The sequence below is a fragment of the Lissotriton helveticus genome, chromosome 10 (genome assembly GCF_964261635.1).
Source record: "Lissotriton helveticus chromosome 10, aLisHel1.1, whole genome shotgun sequence".
NCBI lineage: Eukaryota > Metazoa > Chordata > Amphibia > Caudata > Salamandridae > Lissotriton > Lissotriton helveticus.
Genome location: NC_136071.1, coordinates 930256201 through 930276704, shown reverse-complemented (window position 1 = coordinate 930276704; position 20504 = coordinate 930256201). Strand labels below are relative to the sequence as shown.

The 20504-nt window shown below is 42.6% G+C and overlaps 1 protein-coding gene across 1 annotated transcript in view; it reads right to left on the bottom strand.

The window, feature by feature from the left end:
• Positions 1-20504, bottom strand: part of CFAP69 (cilia and flagella associated protein 69) — a 599649-nt gene that overhangs the window by 190286 nt on the left and 388859 nt on the right. The window contains exons 13-14 of the mRNA XM_078663586.1: positions 16745-16909; positions 6735-6853 (exon numbers count right to left, since the gene is read on the bottom strand). Coding sequence (XP_078519712.1) covers positions 6735-6853; positions 16745-16909 — 284 coding nt within the window. The remainder of the gene's footprint in view (positions 1-6734; positions 6854-16744; positions 16910-20504) is intronic.

Here is a 20504-nt window from a genome sequence, read left to right as displayed (position 1 = left end):
TACCAAGGGCAGGTAAATTTATGATACCTGCCCTGCTTTATGCGGATGATGCCGCTCTTTTAGCACGTACAGCAGTAGGTCTCCAATGTCTTTTAAACTCATTTTATAATTTTATGAATGCACTGGACCTCAGTGTCAATTATTCTAAATCTCATGTAATGGCTGTGGGTAGTAAAAGTAAAAAGGTGAAAACCCTGTATTGCGATGGTAATAGGCTATCCAGAGTCACGAGCTTCCCATATTTGGGGGTCATTTTTGATGACAGCTCTAGTTGGCTGCCCCAAATGGCTGTTAAACTAAATGTTTTTGTAAGATCTATTTCAGCCGTTTTAGATTTCTCTCGCAAATTAGGGGTGAAACCACTGGAAGCTGTTTTGAAAGTTTACGATGCAAAATGTGTATCCATAGCCATGTATGAAGCAGACCTGTGGGGTTTTAAAAGCGTAAAACACCTACAGATTGCTGAAGATAAGTATTTGAAAAATATCTCATCAGTGCCCCAATCAACCCCAGGTTATATTGTCCATCAGGAACTTGGGGTTGGTTATCTTGAAGACCGTATAGCTGTGGCACCGCTATTAAAGTGGATATCATCATGGTTAAACCCGGAATTGGTCCTAATTCATGAGATTTTGAGCGATTGTTTGACCCTGGATCATAGTTTATCCATCCCTTGGTTGAAATATGTTAAAAATTTAGCTGTTTTATTAGGTCGCCCGGAATTGTTTTCTCAGCCCCAAAAACTGGTTAAGGGTGATTTGAAATGGACCAAAGATACTTTTATGTTGAAAAAAAGCTTTGTAAGGGAGGAAATGGAACTGAGTAAGGTGACCGTGAGGGCTCACCAACTTTTAATCAGTTCCATTGACATTGAACCTTACCTGAAATTGGTCAACAATAATAACCATCGTTTTCTCTTGACTAGGTTCAGGTTGAACAAATTCCACCTGCTACTCACTACATGACCAACTTGGATTAAAATGAAAGATCTAGACATTTGTCCCTGTGATGGGTTTTCTATAATGGACACTGCATATTTTATGTTCTTTTGTAAATATTTCGTGGAAATACGGAAGAAGTTCATTATACCACTAATTAAACACAAAGGGTTGAGACAAGTTAAACCGGCACTCATGTACCTCCAGTTGGGAAATTTTTAATGTGGCATGTTTTTTAACAATAGCTATGAGACTAGGGAAAAAAATTAACTGGCCTAGTTGTAAATAGTAGTTCCTCTTCTAGGGTTTTTTATACATATATTTATCATGTCTTGTCTATTTTTAATAATGTCCTATGATCTTGATTTCTGATGTGTGTATACTTTTATGGTTTTTGATATAAACCGAATAAAGTACTTTTGACTGACTGAATGTCATCCATCTTATATGTTGAGCTCCTCAAATCTTAATATAGAGCGGAGAATGCAGTGTAAGGGCTGGAGCGACCAACCTTGTGAAGCTGGGAAATAGGGTTTGAGTCACGGCGAGAGGCTCAACATCCTGTGATTGTGAGCTTATCATTTACACTTAATCTCGCCGTGCCTGTGAATGTGTTAGTCTGTAAAGGAACTGGTGCTCGTGTAAAGTGCTCCGATATGGATCGCGCAATATAAAATTGCACACAAAAAAAAGATCAGTGGTGAGGGGGTGGTAAACAAACATAAGGGAATGTATGAAACAGCAGGAGGGGTGAGGCGATAGGGAGCACAACCAATGGGCAGTGAAAGATGGAGCACATGCACTGTATGGAGTGCAGCATGAAATAGTAAAAATTATTTAAAAATAATTAATTTATACCACAAAAAGTAGAGCTATGCAAATAACATGCAGCTGCCAAACACGCTTGAGCAAGAAGAAAAAAGTAGCCCCATATAAGGCGGTGAAAAAATTCTACGGGAGTAGTTGGTCCAAGCTCCACTGATAAGAGAACACAGAAAACCAACAGACACCTTCCTCAACACAATGACATTCTCAAAGACAGGCAAACCACGATCGCTCTAGGTCTTGCACAACGTCTGCGACACATATGCATTCCAAGACTCCTGACATGTGAGGAGTACCCCAATACCAGCATACGCACACTATTCGACCCCACATGACACCCAGTCCTGCATTGATTATTGGTTCCTCTCCCTGGTGCTAAGGCCATGGCTGGGTGCAATTAAACATCTAGCCTGCACACATTCGGGTCATTCTCCGGTATGACTCACAATACTTTTCCCATTTGGCGGTGGACTTGAGAGGCAATGGAGCTTCCCCATCATGGCGCTACAAGGTGAGCTCTTCCACTCCGAGCTGCGAAAGGTGGTGGTGGATTATTTCTAACCAATGTGGGCTCAATGGACACACAGGATACCTTATGGGAGGTCTGTAAGGCCTCCGTTAGGGGCATCTGCATTTCTAAACACTCAGGGTTGCTACGCGATATGCACAGGAGCTTGTCTCGCCTGGAATGAGACCTGGCTGAGTTGAATGCTGTGGATGCTTGCCATCACGGCGACCCACAGTCTCATAGATGTGCCATGCTGTTGGCGGAATATCGCGATCTGGCTGACTGCGAGGTTCTAATCCTTGGGAAATATGCCAGGGCCCACAGATATGGGGATGTGTAGAGACCAGGAAGCACATTGGCCAGACTCTTACAACTGCCCAGCGGCTCTTCTTACATTCCAGACTATATCCAGTGGAGGAGTTGTCAGTGAGCTCTAACAAAGGGGTACTATTGGCATTACTTTAATATTACACACAGCTCTACACCTCCCGCATCTCTGATGAGACCACAGCTCAGACAGCTTATCTCGAGGAGATAGCCATGGTGTGGCTTACCACGCCCCAGAAACAGTGAACCCTTCTCCAGCAAATAAATTGTACAGCCCTTAGATTTGTTGGACGGCTCTAAAGCTCTTGGCCTTGACTGCTTTACCAGAGAATTTTATAAACATTTTAAGCACATTCTTGCACCACACTTGGTGGCCATGTATGAAGAATCCCTAGAGACTGTTGGCCTCCCCACAACACTGCTAGAGTTTGTAATAACTACTTCTCAACCTTGGCAAAGATCCCCATAGATGAGGCTCTTGCAGGCCCATTTCACTCAAAGTTTGACAACAAGATCTTGGTTAAGTGCATTTCCAATCATCCTACCTTCTAGATGGACCAAATGATATCATCCGCACTTTCGGGATTCCACCCCCCTCCGATCTACCTCCTTCAACTTTTGTGCCATTTTTCCTGTTCTGAACAGAATTGCCCCTGATGTCCTGGCTGCGGTTGCCCTTTTAGATGCAGAAAAGGCTGTTGAGTCTCTGGAATGGCCCTTTCTCCATGCCACTCTCCACAAGCTAGCTTTCCCACATGGCTTTACATCCCTGATAATACTTTTAAATACCGTCCCCCACGGCACGCATCAGAGCCAATGGATCACTGACTCCACCCTTTCCCATCACTCATGGAATGCCCCCATCCCTGTTTTTTATAATTACGATAGACCCCTTAGTCCGCCACCTGCAGCATAACCACATGCACAGTGGCATACAGTTTGAATTGAGCCCCTCACTCATTTCTCTATTCGTCGACGGCGTATTACTGTTTGTTCCGCGACTAGAAGTTAACTTGACCCAACTCCTCCGTAAAATAGTCTGCTATTCACCTAATAAATTTGTCTAATTAGAGCTTTTTCCACTCCCAAATGTCACCAAATCAGGTCATTGCAAATTCCCACTGTCCTGGTGCGAAGGACCAGTGAAATACTGTGGCATACTCCTTTACAGAGACAAGGAACTTGTGATAAGGCTAAACTACAGTCCGCTGTTGACAAACTGATTACTCTGGTGGGTTAGCCTTCCACGATCAATGGCTGGGTGAATCACCATTATTAAAATAAATGGTGGTTCCCCCCCTCTTTCTCTTCCTTTTCCTGAATATTCCCATCCCACTCACCAAAGCTTTCCTTGCCACATTACTGGGTATATTGTTGACGCTTATTCGCGCTGGTAAGCGCCCGCGAATAGACTGAGCTACATTACTGCTTATTTATTGATGGGCAGGTTTTGGCGTCCCACACCTGCACCTATACTCTCTAGCAGCTCAATGTCACTGTGCCCCCCCTGGTTTCATGCGGATATATACATTACAAATTTCTATGTAGAGCATACATTACTCCCAGGGATCAACATCGGTTCCGCCACACCAAGTCCTCTGACTGCCCCAAATACCAACTTGCAGAAGAAGATTTCATACACATGATGTGGACGTGTAGACATTTCGTAAAGTATGGGCATGATATCTTTTCCCTATTAGCTCAGATGGCTGAGGTTGACCAGAGTCTGTACTCGCCGATGTCCTTATTGGGCTACATACATGATTTACCGAAGAGTACCCATTGCTTCACAGCCTAGGCCCTACTCCTTGCTAAATGCGACATCACCTTACTCTGGGGCACTAAAACGCCCCCCCTCCAACCCCCCTCCTCCAGGTCAAAGGATATGTGCAACCCCTCCGCTACTACTTGCTGTCAGCAGATAATGCGCCCCAGACTACATGCTCCGCAAACACTGCTACTCCCTAGCATGGCACACACACTTCCAGGTCTGCTGCCCTTACCTTGACCACTCTCCCCTAGGCTTCCCGTTGTCCCTTGTTTGCCAGGTACACCACATATTAGGAACGTGACTTCCTGCCCTCACTTAGACGGATGGCATATGCGAGCCACCCCCTCCGTTGTAGGATCAGTTTTATACACAAACTATATGCGAGCCACCACCTCCGTTGTAGGATCAGTTTTATACACAAACTGCTTTTCCCTGTGTAGAGAACTTTGTTGTGTATTTGTTCTAATGTATTGTTTTGTCCTCTCTACAGTACCGGAACTGGCATTCACACACACAGCGATGCCTGAATGTCCTCTATTGAATACAGCAAAGTTTGATGTTTTGTGCTTTAACCGGGCTAGCATACGTACCCCCTTATAAGGTATGTTGGCACTGCAATATTCAACCAATATTTCTGTACATCATTCTTCGTTTTGCTGTGCCCGACCATTTAGTGCTGTCAAGGTGCTGTCTATTGCATGTATATTTCACAAATGTTCAATAAAAACATTTAAAAAAAACAAACAAAACAATATACCTTAAAAAAAGACTAATACCTGACTCCCAAGCAATTCTTATAGCTTTGTGTGCGTGGAATAGTCTGAATTGTAAAACTTGTAGGAGTGTGATAGTTAGTAGTTGTGTTGGTACTGTCAATAACAGAGCTGGCTGGGGCAATGGGCGGTGCAAGCTGCATTGGTCTACTGACCAGGACTCCAGGCACTTATTTTTATCACAAATTATGCACGGACCATAGCCAACCATTAGAATGCCAAGATTGTATTTTAATCATGCTAAACCTCTTCCCTTTTGCTGTGTTATGCCAGGTAACACAACATGCCAGCCACTGTAAGAGAGCATTATTCCATTTGCATAGGAGCTTCTGACGAACAATATTATGAGGCAGTAGAGATAATAAGGTGTGTCCAAGCTGCAATGCATAACCAAGCAATGTTGGAGCAGAAACATCAAGAAGATAGCCAGGGTCGGCTTTAGGGCAGTGCGGCCGCACTGGGTGCCGAACTGTGGAGGGGAGCGCTGACCTCAATGGGGGCGCTGTTTTGAGTAATAACTAATGATTGGAGAAATGAGGGGCACTTTTTCCTGGTGGTATAAGCAAATCCATGAAGGCAGTCATGGGGTGTGGTGGCGCCAAAAATTATTGTCGCACTGGCGCTACCAGCGCTAAAGCCAGCCCTGAAGATAGCCAAAGAGTGGCTTATGTATTGGAAATACCGGAATGGTGCTAACTAGACCTTGCACAAATAGTGGAGGTCACAGTTGTAACTATGTAACCTGTAACTCGCTGATTCAACTGATAGAACCATGTATCCTGTAACTTGCTGATCCTATATAAAACTTTGCACAAAAAAAAATAGACATAACTGCCTCAATAGAAGCGAAAGTGGCTACTCTGGGTGATCTATTTGAAGGGGACGCTCTGCACACTTCCCAAATTTGAAAGAAGCCCATCTCACATGGGTAGGTCCATTCCTAGTCTTTTGTCTGTAATTAGCAATTTTAAATGGGTCTGTGCCTGTGGTACATAGGCGCCTATGACACAATCTGGCAGTGCAGGTGTGGGAGATCAGTGGGCATGCTTTATTCAACATTAAGGACCATGCCAGGAGGGCCTCTTCAGGCACTGAGAAACGCATGGGCTCAAGATACAGGAGGAGTCTTGACTGACGCCGAGTGGAGAATGGTGTAATGTGTAGATAATAGCGTCTGTAGATGGCTGGTACTGTGTATTGAAACTGGGAAACATTGTTGCATATTTTAAAACTTTTAATAAACACATAATAATAAAAAGAATCTTAAAGAAGTTCCTGCAGCATAAAGTTTTATAAATATCAGGCGGAAAACAGTTGTTTTGTGTGGTAAAATGTAGTCAGTTAACCCTTCATCCTCAAAAACTACATCAGTTGTGAGCTACTGGCCATTAATGAAATGCTTGCTAAACATAATTTGCAATTAATCAAGGTTTAGCTACTTCCACCTCAAACGATTCATTGACATACTGGTAACAAGCATATATCCATAAGAAATGAATGTTTGGTTATTCATCAGGCATCAAAGACCTAATTATATCAGTTAAAATGTGGTTTCAAACATCTACTATATAACAATTCTAAAGTGTACTAACCTTTCTATGAAGATCGTTTTCACACACGGTAGACAAAATAAATAATATATCCGCCTGGATTTCCAATACTGTAACATCTTCTTTTTCCTTAGCACTTTGATCTATTCTTTTTAGAATTCCTACAATTTAGAAAAATCTATTACTATCAAAAATATCTTAATATTGGTCAATTGAAGATTTTAAAGTTCTCCTTTAATAAGCATGCTAGCGCATAATTTACATTGTTGTACATTGTTGTACATGTGCAAATACAACATGATAACTTGTGCTATCATACAACTACTAATATTACTAATAATGATAACTTGTGCTATCATATAACTACTAATATTACTAATAATGATAACTTGTGCAATCATATAACTACTAATAGATGGGGCATAACAAACTGCAATGGCTCCAAACAAACTCAGTTGATTATCATGCGTATTACAAGTTCATTTGCTGATACACTTAACATTTTTATTGAAATTTGAATAGAAAGCATTGTAAATATAAAATAGTATCCAAAACAAGTCATTTGTATTTAAGAGTTGTTTGAGCCAGCTAACAAAGATATGTCAAACCATTCTTACCAGAAACTATTCCTGAATAAATGACAATTCAAAGGTGATGCAGAGTATTAACTTCAGTACAACCGATGCCCTGATTAGCCACTTTGCACAGTGCCACTGGGCAGTGGGCGGATGACCACCCTATCCTAGAGTACCGTACCCCCATTATGCGAAAGGGGTGGAGCTGAGGGTTGTGCTCGGAGGATGGGTATTTTTTTGCACCAGGAGTGACGAGGGCTTCACTGTACCCACCGGGTTGGACCACATTTCCGTATTGACATGCCACAAGTGAATACAATCCTCTCTGTGCCAGCGCAGGATTGGAATGTGCAATAATCATTCTATTGCAGAGAAAGGGAAAAAGAGTAAAGAACTCACTGAACACATCATACCTGTGCATCCTTATTCCTCCATCCTCAATATTTTTGGGAAATCACCTGCAAATATAGGGTACAAATTGTCTTTCCATAGCTTAAGTATCTGTCACCTTGAAGCTCCAACGCTGCAGGCATCTCCTACCAGGTCCCACATAAACACAGTGGCCTAAGCATCAAAGTAACCAGTCTTCCTCCCAATTCATACCAAAAGCATGAGGTCCAGAAAAACACAAAAAGGAGCTGGTTGCTGGCCCACGGAGAGGAAGAGAGAATATACACTATCAATACAAGTGTTATTACAGTAAGTAACGTATATTTCAACTCTCTCTTCCGTACGTTTGCAACACATCACAAAGAATACCAAAAAAGAATGGCAAAGTGTATTGAGCAGGCATAGAGGCTTAGACAAACACGGACAGATGAGGTTTAACCAAATATGGTGCCACATGTATGGCCGTTTTTAGAGGGCACAACCCGAAAATCGGGCTGTTTGCGACAGCTAAAAAGGGTTAGTAGCATGTACAAAGCCTTTTTTGCGAGTCGGAAACCTATTACCGGCTTGCAATATAGGGTTTGCGAGTCGCTATTAGAAAGGGGCGTGCCAAGAGTTTCTCTTCCTAATAGCAGGCCGCAGGGCGATGCACGATTGTTTTGCGACCCCAAAACAATAGCAGTTACCACCAATTTTAAATTGGTGGTAAGCCATGTCGCAAATGGGAATGATCGATCACTTGGGATCAGGGGCGGCTGGTGACATTTGAAAGTGGTGTGGCGTGAACTAATTTGCATATTGCACCGCAGCGATCGAGCGCAGCGAGCGAGCCCGAACCACCTTGCATCCATCCATACATCATTCATGCATCCACCCATCCATCCACCCACCCTGCATCCATACATCATTCATTCATGCATCCACCCATCCATCCATCATGCATCCACCCATCATGCATGCATCCATGCATCCACCATACATCATTCATGCATCCACCCATCCATCCACCCACCCACCCATCCTGCATCCATACATCATTCATTCATGCACCCACCCATTCATCCATCCACCCATTCATCCATCATGCATCCACCCATCATGCATGCATCCATGCATCCATCCATACATCATTCATGCATCCATCCATCCATCATGCATCCATCCATCCATCCATCATGCATCCACCCATCATGCATGCATCCATCCATACATCATTCATGCATCCATGCATCCATCCATACATCATTCATGCATCCACCCATCCATCCACCCATCCTGCATCCATACATCATTCATTCATGCATCCACCCATCCACCCACCCATCCATCCTGCATCCATCATTCATGCATCCATCCACCCATCATGCATGCATCCATGCATCCATACATCATTCATGCATCCATGCATCCATCCATACATCATTCATGCATCCACCCATCCATCCACCCATCCTGCATCCATACATCATTCATTCATGCATCCACCCATCCACCCGCCCATCCATCCTGCATCCATCATTCATGCATCCATCCACCCATCATGCATGCATCCATCCATGCACCCATCCACCCACCCATCCACCGAACAATCATTAATGCACCCACCCTGCATCCATCCATCATTCATGTATTTTTATGACCATATAAAAATAAATGATGGACTCTAACAAGCCTTTAGGATCGATGTTGAAGGATGTGCAGGTTTACATATTACATCACCCCTACCTTTTTATGCTGGAAACCTTCTACCGCCCATGTATTTGCCATCCTGTAAGCCCTAGGTATGTACTATACAAATTCACATACAAACATACACCAACATGCATGCAATAATAAATGCATATATCATGCTATTCCGCCTCTACCGTTTGTTAACATTTTGAAATGTTATAACCTTAGTTCAAAGAGTACATTATATTTGTAGATAGACTGTATCGAGGCAGAGACTGTTGAGAAAAGTGCGTAAGAGAAGGAAAGTAACTGACAGAGAAAGTGTGAAAAAGAGAAGGAATTCATAGAGAATAAAGGAAGAGGACGAGGCCAGATTGAAAGAGAAAGAGTGCGTATGACAGATATTGAGACAAAGCGAAACACTGAGAGGGAGCGACTGACAAAGAGTGCAAAAGAAAAAGAGAGATTAAGACGGAAGAGTGTCAGGAAGAAGCTGAGGCAGAGAGAGAGAGAGAGTAGCAAGCAGGTTGAGAGCGGCGTGGAGCAGTAACGGGGCGGGGGGAGACAGGTGGCAGAGGGGAAGGTCGGCACGGAGCTTTAAAAACAGAATAATAAAGACGAGTGAGAAAAAAGCTAAGAAATAAGGGAGATGTGTTGAACTGAGAGGGTAACAAATATGGGACGTGGTAGACGAAGAGACGAGACGACTGGAGTAATGCACTAAAAACACACACTCTTACCTTGCTGCCAGTCCCGGTCCGCGCCACCTCTGGGCTCTGCTGCCCACACGTCACAGGCTCACACCGCCCCTGGCCAATCCTGGCGCCAGGGGCACAGGTACCTTCTCGCCCGCAGCACGCCCATTAGGGCTCCTGATGGGCATGCGCAACGCCGCAAAAACACAAGTGCGCATGCGTGGGCAGGGGTAAAAAATTCACCCTCCGTCCCCACGCATGCGTACTTGTGTTGCCGCCTGTACAATCATGTCAATCAATCAACATGACGCCCGGCCGGCGGTCTGACGTCATGTTGATTCATTGACATGATTGTCATGAGGGAGCTGCGGGCGGCGTCGGGCGGGGGGGCTACGCCCCCACGCCCCAATGGACGAACCGCGCCTGCTTGGGATCCCTTCCCCTTTGTCTTTGGCAGCAAAAATATTTTCTAATAGCAAGCTGTGGCCCTTAAAAAATGAAAAGAAAACGTTCGTTTTTTTTCTTTTTAGCGCATCCTGTTTTCCGTTAAGACAAACGGGCTGCATTTGAAAGAAAAAATGTGCTTTATTTAAATAGCAAACACAAACATGGTGGTCTGCTGTCCCCAGCAGGCCACCATCCCTGTGATTGTAGCCCATTCCCAATGGGTCGCAAATTGCGACCTGCCTCATGAATACTGATGAGGCAAGTCATTTGCGTCCCCATTGAGAATCGCTAAATGTGTCTGAGACACATTAGTACATTCCATTTTGAGAGACGCAAAAAATCACCCTTTGCGACCCGCAAAATGGAGCGGTCGTACATCTGGCCCTTAATGGCCAATATAGGGAACATTAGTATCACATTATGCTTACGAATGGCGGGTAAAAACACTGTACTTAAACTCCAGAGTAATATTCTGCTGGAATGCCCGTGAGGTTGTCTTGTCTCTTAAAGCATTAACATGGATGGCTCTAAGATGAGGGCCTTCCACAAAAAACATCTACAGGCATATATACAATTTTGAGGAATATTCCCTTGTTGAAGCAAACCCATTTCGCACAAAAAGCATGTCTATGTAGCAATGTCCGTGGTGACCTTTGGTTATGGCTTTCCCAACATTAAGATATTGATTGTGTGGTCTATTCAGCATCACAAGACAGAGAAGAGATGGGAAAAAAAAGTATGTTAGCAGACAGATATCCTGGTTCAGATGCCATTCCAAGAGGATATTCTAAACAAAGAAGCGACATGCCTGCGCAATCAATTCTCCTTTGTGAGACAGCTCAAAGAGCCCAGCGATCAGCATGCAGATGTGACACCTTCTAGAAAACCAGCTTCCTAGCCACCGTTTTAATATCACTAATGGCCTCAGGTTTAAATAGCTTGTAGACTAAAATATCTACTACAACATTCAGATCTCTAATCAGCTAGCGGTGTACGAACTACGAGACAAGTGCAGCTAATCACCAAAACAATGCTTAAGTTTGTCATTTTAAGAGAAAAAGATTACCATTTAGTGGTTTGGCAGACAGAGCATTAAGAGGGACTGAAGAGCAGCCTGGGGAAGAAGCTGTATTCAGCTAATTATGGTAATGGTAAATATGCAAGCATCGAAGCTTCAGCACTGCTGCATACAACTGCATTTATGGAGACTCACCTGAATTTATGACAACTATCCGACTTAGTTTCCATAAGCAAAAAAAAAAAATCATCCATATCTGGTTCACTCATGCAGCATGCTGAGTGGTTTGTCTGAGTCTACAGACACCCGTCTTCCTAGATTGCACATCATGGTAACATATGGACCTTCAAGTCTTCCGAGATTAAGAAATATTACTGAAGCAATTGTGCCCATTTTGTAGGGTGAAGTGGAAAGACTATGGGTACCCAATCACATCTGTTTCCCGAGCTGCATAAGAATACACGAGGACATGTATTGGTTCTCCAACACCTCCTTTTCTGGTCTTCTCTTAATGCCACCAGTGCTCTGTGCAGACATTTCATTTAAGCTAGCAACCCATCACTGCATAGATTTGTCAGCAGAAGGGAGATCCAGTTTTAACATTTAGTACAGCAGAGCAGTACCTGGCACTGTTGTTGGAAGGAAACTCAAATGTGAGACAAAGGTTCACTAAAACAGGCACAGTTAATAGGATTTGGTAGGTCAGTGGAAGACACACCAAATCTGTTTTTCATGGTATAAAGCAACTATTCATTTTGGTCTGATGTTTCATTGGTGTTCAACTACATCTCCCTCTCCTCTGAGGTGCTCTTCAACTTCGGGGAGTGCATATCTAGAAGGAAATTGGTTGCTGTCAAACCCGTCAGTGCCCCAATCAAGAAACTCACAACTCTTATTAGAAAGGTATAAGTTTGAATATTTTTTAATACAGAACTGGGGCCATTGTTGCTTGTTTGAATCATTGTAGCACCATATTCTCCATACTGCTCAATCAGAGTCTTCATCACCAGACAAAGTTCATGTTAACAGCAGGCCAACCATGGGTATGAGATATGCCAATCGAACAAGTTACTTACCTTCGATAACGCTTTTTCTGGTAGATACAGTATCTGCCTGTGGATTCCTCACCTTGTGAATATCCCCCTTGCGTCAGCAACGTTCGGAATTTTTTCTTTGTAGCACGCCGGCGTGGACGACGTCATAGGAACGCGGCATCGCGCGCGACTCCGTCTGACGTCACCGACCCCTTATTAGGCTACTAGCTAACATTAGGAAACTAGAGCACTCCTATTATTCCTCCAAATTAAAGACTTGCTTGTCTGAACTCCTAAAACTAAAATTTCAATTTAATCAAGACACTACCAATAATGCTTCAAATTATTTACTTAAATCTAGCGCAAAATTCTATGGTGGACAGAATAAAGCCGGAAAGTTGTTGACTAATTATTTAAAAGTTAAACAAAATAAACTCAATATAGAATCTATCTTTAGTAACGATATCTCATTAAAATTTAAGGATGAAGAGATCTTAAATGAATTCCTTCAATTTTATAAAACATTGTATACATCTGAATCCCTCTCTTCTGAACACTCTATCTCTCAATTTCTTTCCAAAATTCACTATCCCTCTGATACACGCCCGGTTCTTTCTCTTTTAGAATCTGACATTACACAGAAAGAACTCCATGCTGCCTTAAAATCTCTCAAAATGGATAAGGCCCCTGGTCCAGATGATCTCACTGTAGAATCTTTTACTCATTTTGCTTCTTTATTGATTCCCAAATTTCATACCCTTATACTTACCTTTTTGCAGTCTGGAGCTTCTGCTGGATCTTTTTCTGATGCTCTTATCTGCCTCATTCCTAAAGATGGTACACTGTAAAAACTACCGACCCATTTCCCTAGTTAATATAGACTATAACATTTTTTTCAAAAGCTTTAGCATTACGATTGGAGTGTCACATGCCCGATCTGCTGGGGACTGAACAATCTGGCTTTGTTAAAGGGAGACTTATTACGGACAACACACTTAGGCAGCCATTGCTTTGGATGCAGAAAAAGCATTCGATAGAGTTGAATGGCCTTATCTTTTTCGCACACTTCAGTAGTTTGGTTTTGGTCCAAAAATTAGGTCTCTAATTTCTATTTTATACTCCAATCCAAGAGCAGCCGTAACAGCGAATAGTGGAATTTCTTCTTATTTTAACCTTGCTAGGGGAGTCAGACGGGCATGTCCCCTTTCCCCATTTCTTTTTAATATTGCCTTAGAACCTTTTTTACGCCGGATCCGTCAAAATGTTAACATCCATGGCTTTACTTTTAAGGAGACCAGCATTAAAATGGCAGCCTACGCGGATGATGTGCTTTTATTTCGATCGCAACCTCAGGTTTCTCACCCTGCCTTTCTGGAAGAGGTGGAATCCTTCGCGTCCGTTTCTGGATACAAATTGTATATAGACAAGTGTGAAATTTTACCCTTGACAATATATACTTTTAGTGCTGATTTTGCTATTTCGGGCTTTTCATAGAGTCCCCAATTTATCAAATATCTAGGTTTACATTTTACCTCATCCATTATCACGATGCATGGACAATTGCGTACAAAGATTATCTTCTTTAACGACAAAATGGCATCCCTTATATCTGTCCTGGTGGGGTCGTCTGGACACCATATAAATGATGCTCTCCCCCATAGTCCTTTATACAATTTCTAATATTCCTTTGTCAATTCCCTTTAAATATTTTTAAAAAATGAATTCCATCTTATCTTCTTTTTTATGGGGAAACAAGAAGTCTCGTATGTCAATTCACAAACTGATTCGTCCAAAATCGAGGGGAGGGACGAACTTTCCTGATTTCCCTCTCTACCATAAATCTTCATATTAACTCAATCTTCACGTTGGTTCTCTGACCCTTCCGTGCCTTGTCCTCTTTGGACTACATTAGAACGATCTTTAATTTCTCCTTTTTCCTTCCAGGAATATTTATCCTTTACACGCAAACCACAATCTGTTTCCACCCCCATTCTTAAACATACTTCCAAACTTCTTCCAACAACTCCTCTATTATCCTTCCTTAATTCTCCTATATGGCAAATTTACACATTTTAATTATTAATAATAATAATAATAATCCACATTTGTAAAGCGCACAATCACCCGTAAGGGTCTCTAGGCGCTGGGGGCCGTCGGGAAGATTAAGCAAGCTATTGCCCAGAGTCACATGGTGCTGGGCTAACCTGCAGCCGGAGCCGGGGATTGAACCCTGATCCCCAGATTCCAGCGTCAGTCGCCCTGGCGGCGGCGCCACACCTCTCCCTCTAATCTTTAATCTGGAAATCCTGGAGACAACGGGGTTTGATTTGGGTGAATCAATTATATAATCCGGATTTGATTATGTCCTTTGCACAAGCCTGCTCCATCTTTGGCTTCCCTTCATCTTTTTGTTCTAAATACTCTCTCTTAACAAAAGCTATTTAGTCTGCTCACTTACAACACAGGTCACCTCCTCTTAACAGTTCTCCTGAATCTGTTCGCACAGATATATTACACTCCCTACTACTTCGTGAGTCTAAATCTTCCACTATATAATTTTTTTACATACTTTACCTATACCAAGAGACACAACTAAGACAGAATTACTGTGGGAAAAGGATTTTGATACCTCCTGGGCTGTAGTCTTCTGGGAGAAAATTTGGCTTAAACTTAGGAAATCTTCTAGGGCCGCAAATACGACACAAACACTCTTTTTTATATATAACAGACTCCTATTCTCACCTCTTGCTCTCAATACATATCACTCTGGTGTTTCACATAACTGCTGGTCTTGCTCGCTACCACATGCTGATTTATTCCATTTGCTTTTTACATGTAAGTTTGTCCGAACCTTCTGGGAAAAAGTGTGGACACAACTTAATTTGATTTTTCACTCCAACCATCCTTTCTCTATTTTACATATCTTTTTAGGTAGCTTATCTCCTATTTGGTATCGTTGTGATACTAAAGTAAAGATAATTGACCTATTATTGGCAGTGGCCTTCCAACAAATAATGAAGAACTGGAAGGATTTTACTAAGCTTTCATACCAAGCATGGTGGTATGCTGTCTGCCACAATCATAGGCTAGACACCAAATTTGTGTACCCATCACATTTGGCATCCAAACGCTTAGACTTGTGGGCACCAGTTATATTATTCATTGATGATAGTGCTAAACACTCTGTTAACCCTACTCCTCTGCAGCAAGAAGTCACTAAACCTCCATGACTTCTTTTATGTTAATCTATAGTTCTATTTGTAATTTCTTATATATAGTATAGCATGTGATATGGTTATTTTGATTGTATTTGTAATCTTTGATTGTTTTGTTTTATATCCTGGATATTCTTCCAATCTAACTGGTACATTGCGTGCATTCTTATAATTTTCACTGTTTTTTTTACTGTTCACATTATTGTAATTATTTATCCTAATAAACTTTTGTCTGAACTAAAAAAAAAAATTTGAAAAAACTCTAAACTGAGTTGAAAATAAGGTGTTTTAAGACCCTAGTAGCACTTAGCGATCCTTCTCACCTGAGCCAGAAAGAGAATTGAGTCTCTCTGCCAGCATCATATTCAAGGCATAGTGGGACTGAGAATCTGTTGGGATTCTTAAACGAAAAGTGTACTCTTTCCATTCAGCTTCTTTGTGCTGCCTTTGTTGCTACTAAAGTGAACACTGAAAAAACACCTGTGTACATCATGGAGCAGTCCTTGACAGTAAATAACAGAGAATGCACAATAGTACTGATTACATGGACAAAGTTGGTGAAGCACATATGGCGGTCCAGCCCAGATATATGTGAACATTAACTTTCTCACATTTATTGAACCGTGTTTCGCATTGTGTTGTGTTGAAGGAAGAGTTAATGCGGAAACCAAAATAAACATACAAGAAGAAAGTGCGTGTGAACATGAGACCTTTAAAAATCGTAAAATTCCACAAAGTAGGTCTCATGCTACCTGAAAGTGGCAGTGTAATCACATAATTGATAAAGGAAAACTGAGCAATGTAAGCGTAGTTTTAGTGTGCACCATGAATGCAAAAAAGACATGATATTAAAGAAAGATATAAAGGAGAACTTACAAACAAAAAACAATAATACTTATGCACATTTCTTATCTTGTGTTTGACATGGATATTGATGCAACTATATTGATGTTACAGTTTAAGACAGTTTAATTCTGAGAAATAGTGTAACTTGACTTATGTTTTACCCTGTAGTTGGCTAATTGCTCCCTGATCACAAAGATCCTGGTTCACAGTTTCATCGTCAAGGGACACCATTGCCCGCAGCAGTCTAAGGCAATATCTCATCTGGGCACGCTTGTTCCCACGACCGCCTGTACCATGGAAACTGTTACCCTTTCCAAAGAAGTGATCTGTGAAAAGATGGATATTTATGTATAGTCTTCTACTTTCTTTCTTCATTTATATAGCATCAAATGCAATGCTTTATTAATGGTATAAGAAACCATCTATTACCATTGCTAAAAATATGTACATTATCGTTTAGTGTGATATCGCTCAGACACACTCTTGAACAGTGCACAAACACATTATAGAGTAATGGTACGATATCAGTACACAATGAAAAGTAACTTTTTGATGACTACCACACGTAGAATGCCTGATAAGGCACTTTGAAGCTTACACAGTCCACCCTGACTCAACAGAAGAATCTTACTACTGACAAACTACACCTCATAAGCCTACTTTTTGTGCACAATCTTGAATCTTCTCTTTTAACCCCAATATAAACGATGCTGTTGTTCCCCAGCCAGGTTTGCACAGTATTATTAAATACAACTGTAAAACAAAAAGGATCAGGAGCTGCTCACTTTCCTATTGCTCTATCTAAAAGCTACTGCATCTATGAGATGGTCACTTTTTTGGGAAATAGCTCAGTCTATCATTAGCACAAGCTGAATAGACACTGTGAAACTGTACATGCTATTTATATAAGTAATGTGTAGCACTAAGGCTGAAATCCTGAAAGAATTAGATGAACCTCTCCACATTCTTTATGAGGGTGGTTTATGCTTACTGGTACCAAGAGAGCTCTTAGGACCCCTCAACATGGCATAAACTGGAATACCCATGACTATCATACTTTCAGAGATGGAATGTGTAGGAAAGGACCTGAGTTGGTTCACTTCTTTCCTGTCAGAACGATCTTGAAATTGAGTTCTCTGAGGGCTGTATTATACATTGCGCCCCGGGGCCGCAACGGGCACTATGCTATTACAGAAGGGGCTGTAGATGCTTGGATTACCCCTGCTGTAATACTGATAGTGCTGGCCCACATTTAGCTTTAGCACTATCATGAGAGGGTATTCCCTCATTTGCATAGGGGTGTAGCCCTATGCAAATGAGGGAATCACTTTGCCTCTACACCTGTGCCATGTTAGGGCTGGGGATGCAGAGACAAACAGCTGGAGCACTGTTAGTATGCCCCCTGAGGGCAGCCCCCTGGTGGGCAGGTGCAGTTATTCACTGTCCCGCCTGCAGGGGAAACTCTGCCCCCTCTTTAAAGTGCAGGTGGATCCCACCTGCATTGTGAAACATGAGAATGCTTGTAAACAGGTGCTTTGTAAGTAACTGAATGTGCTGCTCTACGGGCACTTGCAAGTTTGCCCCTGACCTGGGTACAGCACATTGATTGTAATAGGGCGCACTGTTCCTGTTTACACCCGGTGCACCTGCTTAAAGGTGTTCCGTGGTCAAACAGGCAGTGTTAGAAATGAGGTTTCGGGTTGGCTAATGTAGGCAAAGAAGCCAGGCAGAACCCACCACTGTAGTCAGGGTAAGGGAGTTACACATTTGGCCAGAGCAGTCAGGCTTATCCCAGAGGCAATGGGTAAATTGTTTGCGCAACACACACACCAGCAACACAATAAATACACCACAAAGAGACTACAAACCATGTTATATAAAAATATGAAGAATATTATACCTAGGTAATAGACCAAAACAACATATATCAGTAATTACTTTGCCAATTAGGCAATTTTCAAAACATCACAAGTGCAATAAAGAAACAACTGTTATGTTAAAAAAACCTCATGAAAGAAAGCATCACTGTGCATAGTATGCATTCTTATGGTATACAGTACTTGTTATCCTGACAACGCAACGCATAAAAGACATATCAGTATATTCAGGGCATGAAATGCAGCATGTAATGACCAGAACACCTAAATCACCAAATATCACCATACACATCTAGGTCACCACATAGATACAGCATACACACTCTTCTCTTACATGTCAAGCGATAATTTAGGCACCAAAAGCAGGGCATAACAGCGCCTGTGTGCCTATTACCTTTAATACGGTAATTTCTGCTGGGTTTCAAAGAAGCTGCAAATTCTGAAGGAATATCGGGGGCCTCTGTCGATGTTCGACCCCATGGTAAGATGTTGTTTCCCTCGATAAGTGCCAACATGGAGATACACACACTGCCCAATCCCGCTGAGGCCACTGTCGGTCCTCTCCTCTGTCAGGATCACAAAGCCAGGTAGCCACTCTCGGTCGGGACTCACACGTGGTGCCCACATGAGGGAATAGAGAGTTGGGCTGGGCACTCGCAGGGCAGATAAATAAAAGTGGACGCTGGTGTACCTCACTCCAGTCTTCCCTCAACCAGGAAAAGCACAGGGAACTGTGAGTGCACCAGAGGGGAGCCTGCTTATGCCCCAGGAGTACTAGGGAGTACCCGGGGTTATAGGCGTGCTTCAAAATCAAGGTGTTCTGAGACAGACAAGGCACTCAGCACGTCAGCACACACCATCTTTGGAGATAAGTTGCCCGGTCCTCAGACTTTCGCCGGGTGCACCTAACACCTGCTAGTTCAAGGCCAATGCACCTGGCTCTAGAGTTAGAAAGATGAAGCACCAGAATGTGTTTGTTTCAGGGATAAGAAACAAAGGAATAAAGTGCTCAACACACACTTCTCTCTAGGGCATAATCAAATTCCAAATGAATCGCTGTACACGTGCTAATTGCAGGTGACTGGCGAGGCTGGACTCAGAGTCCCAAGCACACTTCTGGCCAGCCACCGGTCCCAGGAGAACAATTGAGGGCACAAGAGAGAGAAACAGGCAGCAGGCTAGCACACTAGTTCCTCAGCAAAGTGGTCTCTAGCAGCCAAGCAGGTCAGCACAACAAAGCAAAGTCCAAGTAGGGGTTTTCCTGGCAGTGAAGAAATCCTGTGGTGCAGTATGTAGAGCCAGCAGTGTCTGGTTACAAATCCCATGCAATGTTTAAAAACATGGGTGCATAGCCCCTGTCCTGGTAATGATACTCAAAATATCTTTGATGTGGACGTAATTTTAAAAGAAATTTTAGAAGCGCACAACACCCCCTTTCAAGCCCAGCCCTGGCTCCAGACATCAGTAGGGGGTAAACTAGCCTTTTGTGTGAGTGCAGGACACAGCCTATACAAATGTAAGTGCACCCGCCTCCCTATTTCTTAGCTCTGTAAGTCCATTTAGTATGTCGATGAATGCAGATGTAACCCTGTTACACCCAACCCCTTCCTGTGTGATGACTGTCTGGAAAGTATGCACAAAGCCCAGCTGTCACTATACCCTAGACGTGGATTGGAATCAGGCTGCAAAGCACAAGAGTTATGAGCACAGTGAAATGCCGACTTTCTAAAATGGCATTTCTACCATAGTAATGAAAAATCAACATACCCCAATAAACAGGAAATGTCACCACTATTCCAAACATACCAAACATGGCAGGACTACTCCTTTAAGATCAGGAATTACCACTCAAAAACATATCAGGGAATCCCCAATGCTAACCTATGAGAGAAGCAGCACTCACAGTAGTGAAAAACGAAATAGGGTGTTTGTCACTACCAGGGCATGCCACACAATAAAGGCACATGCCCTACCTTTTTCTTACAAAGCGCCCTGCCCACAGGGCTGCCTAGGGCCTACCTTAGGGGTGAACTATATGTGGTAC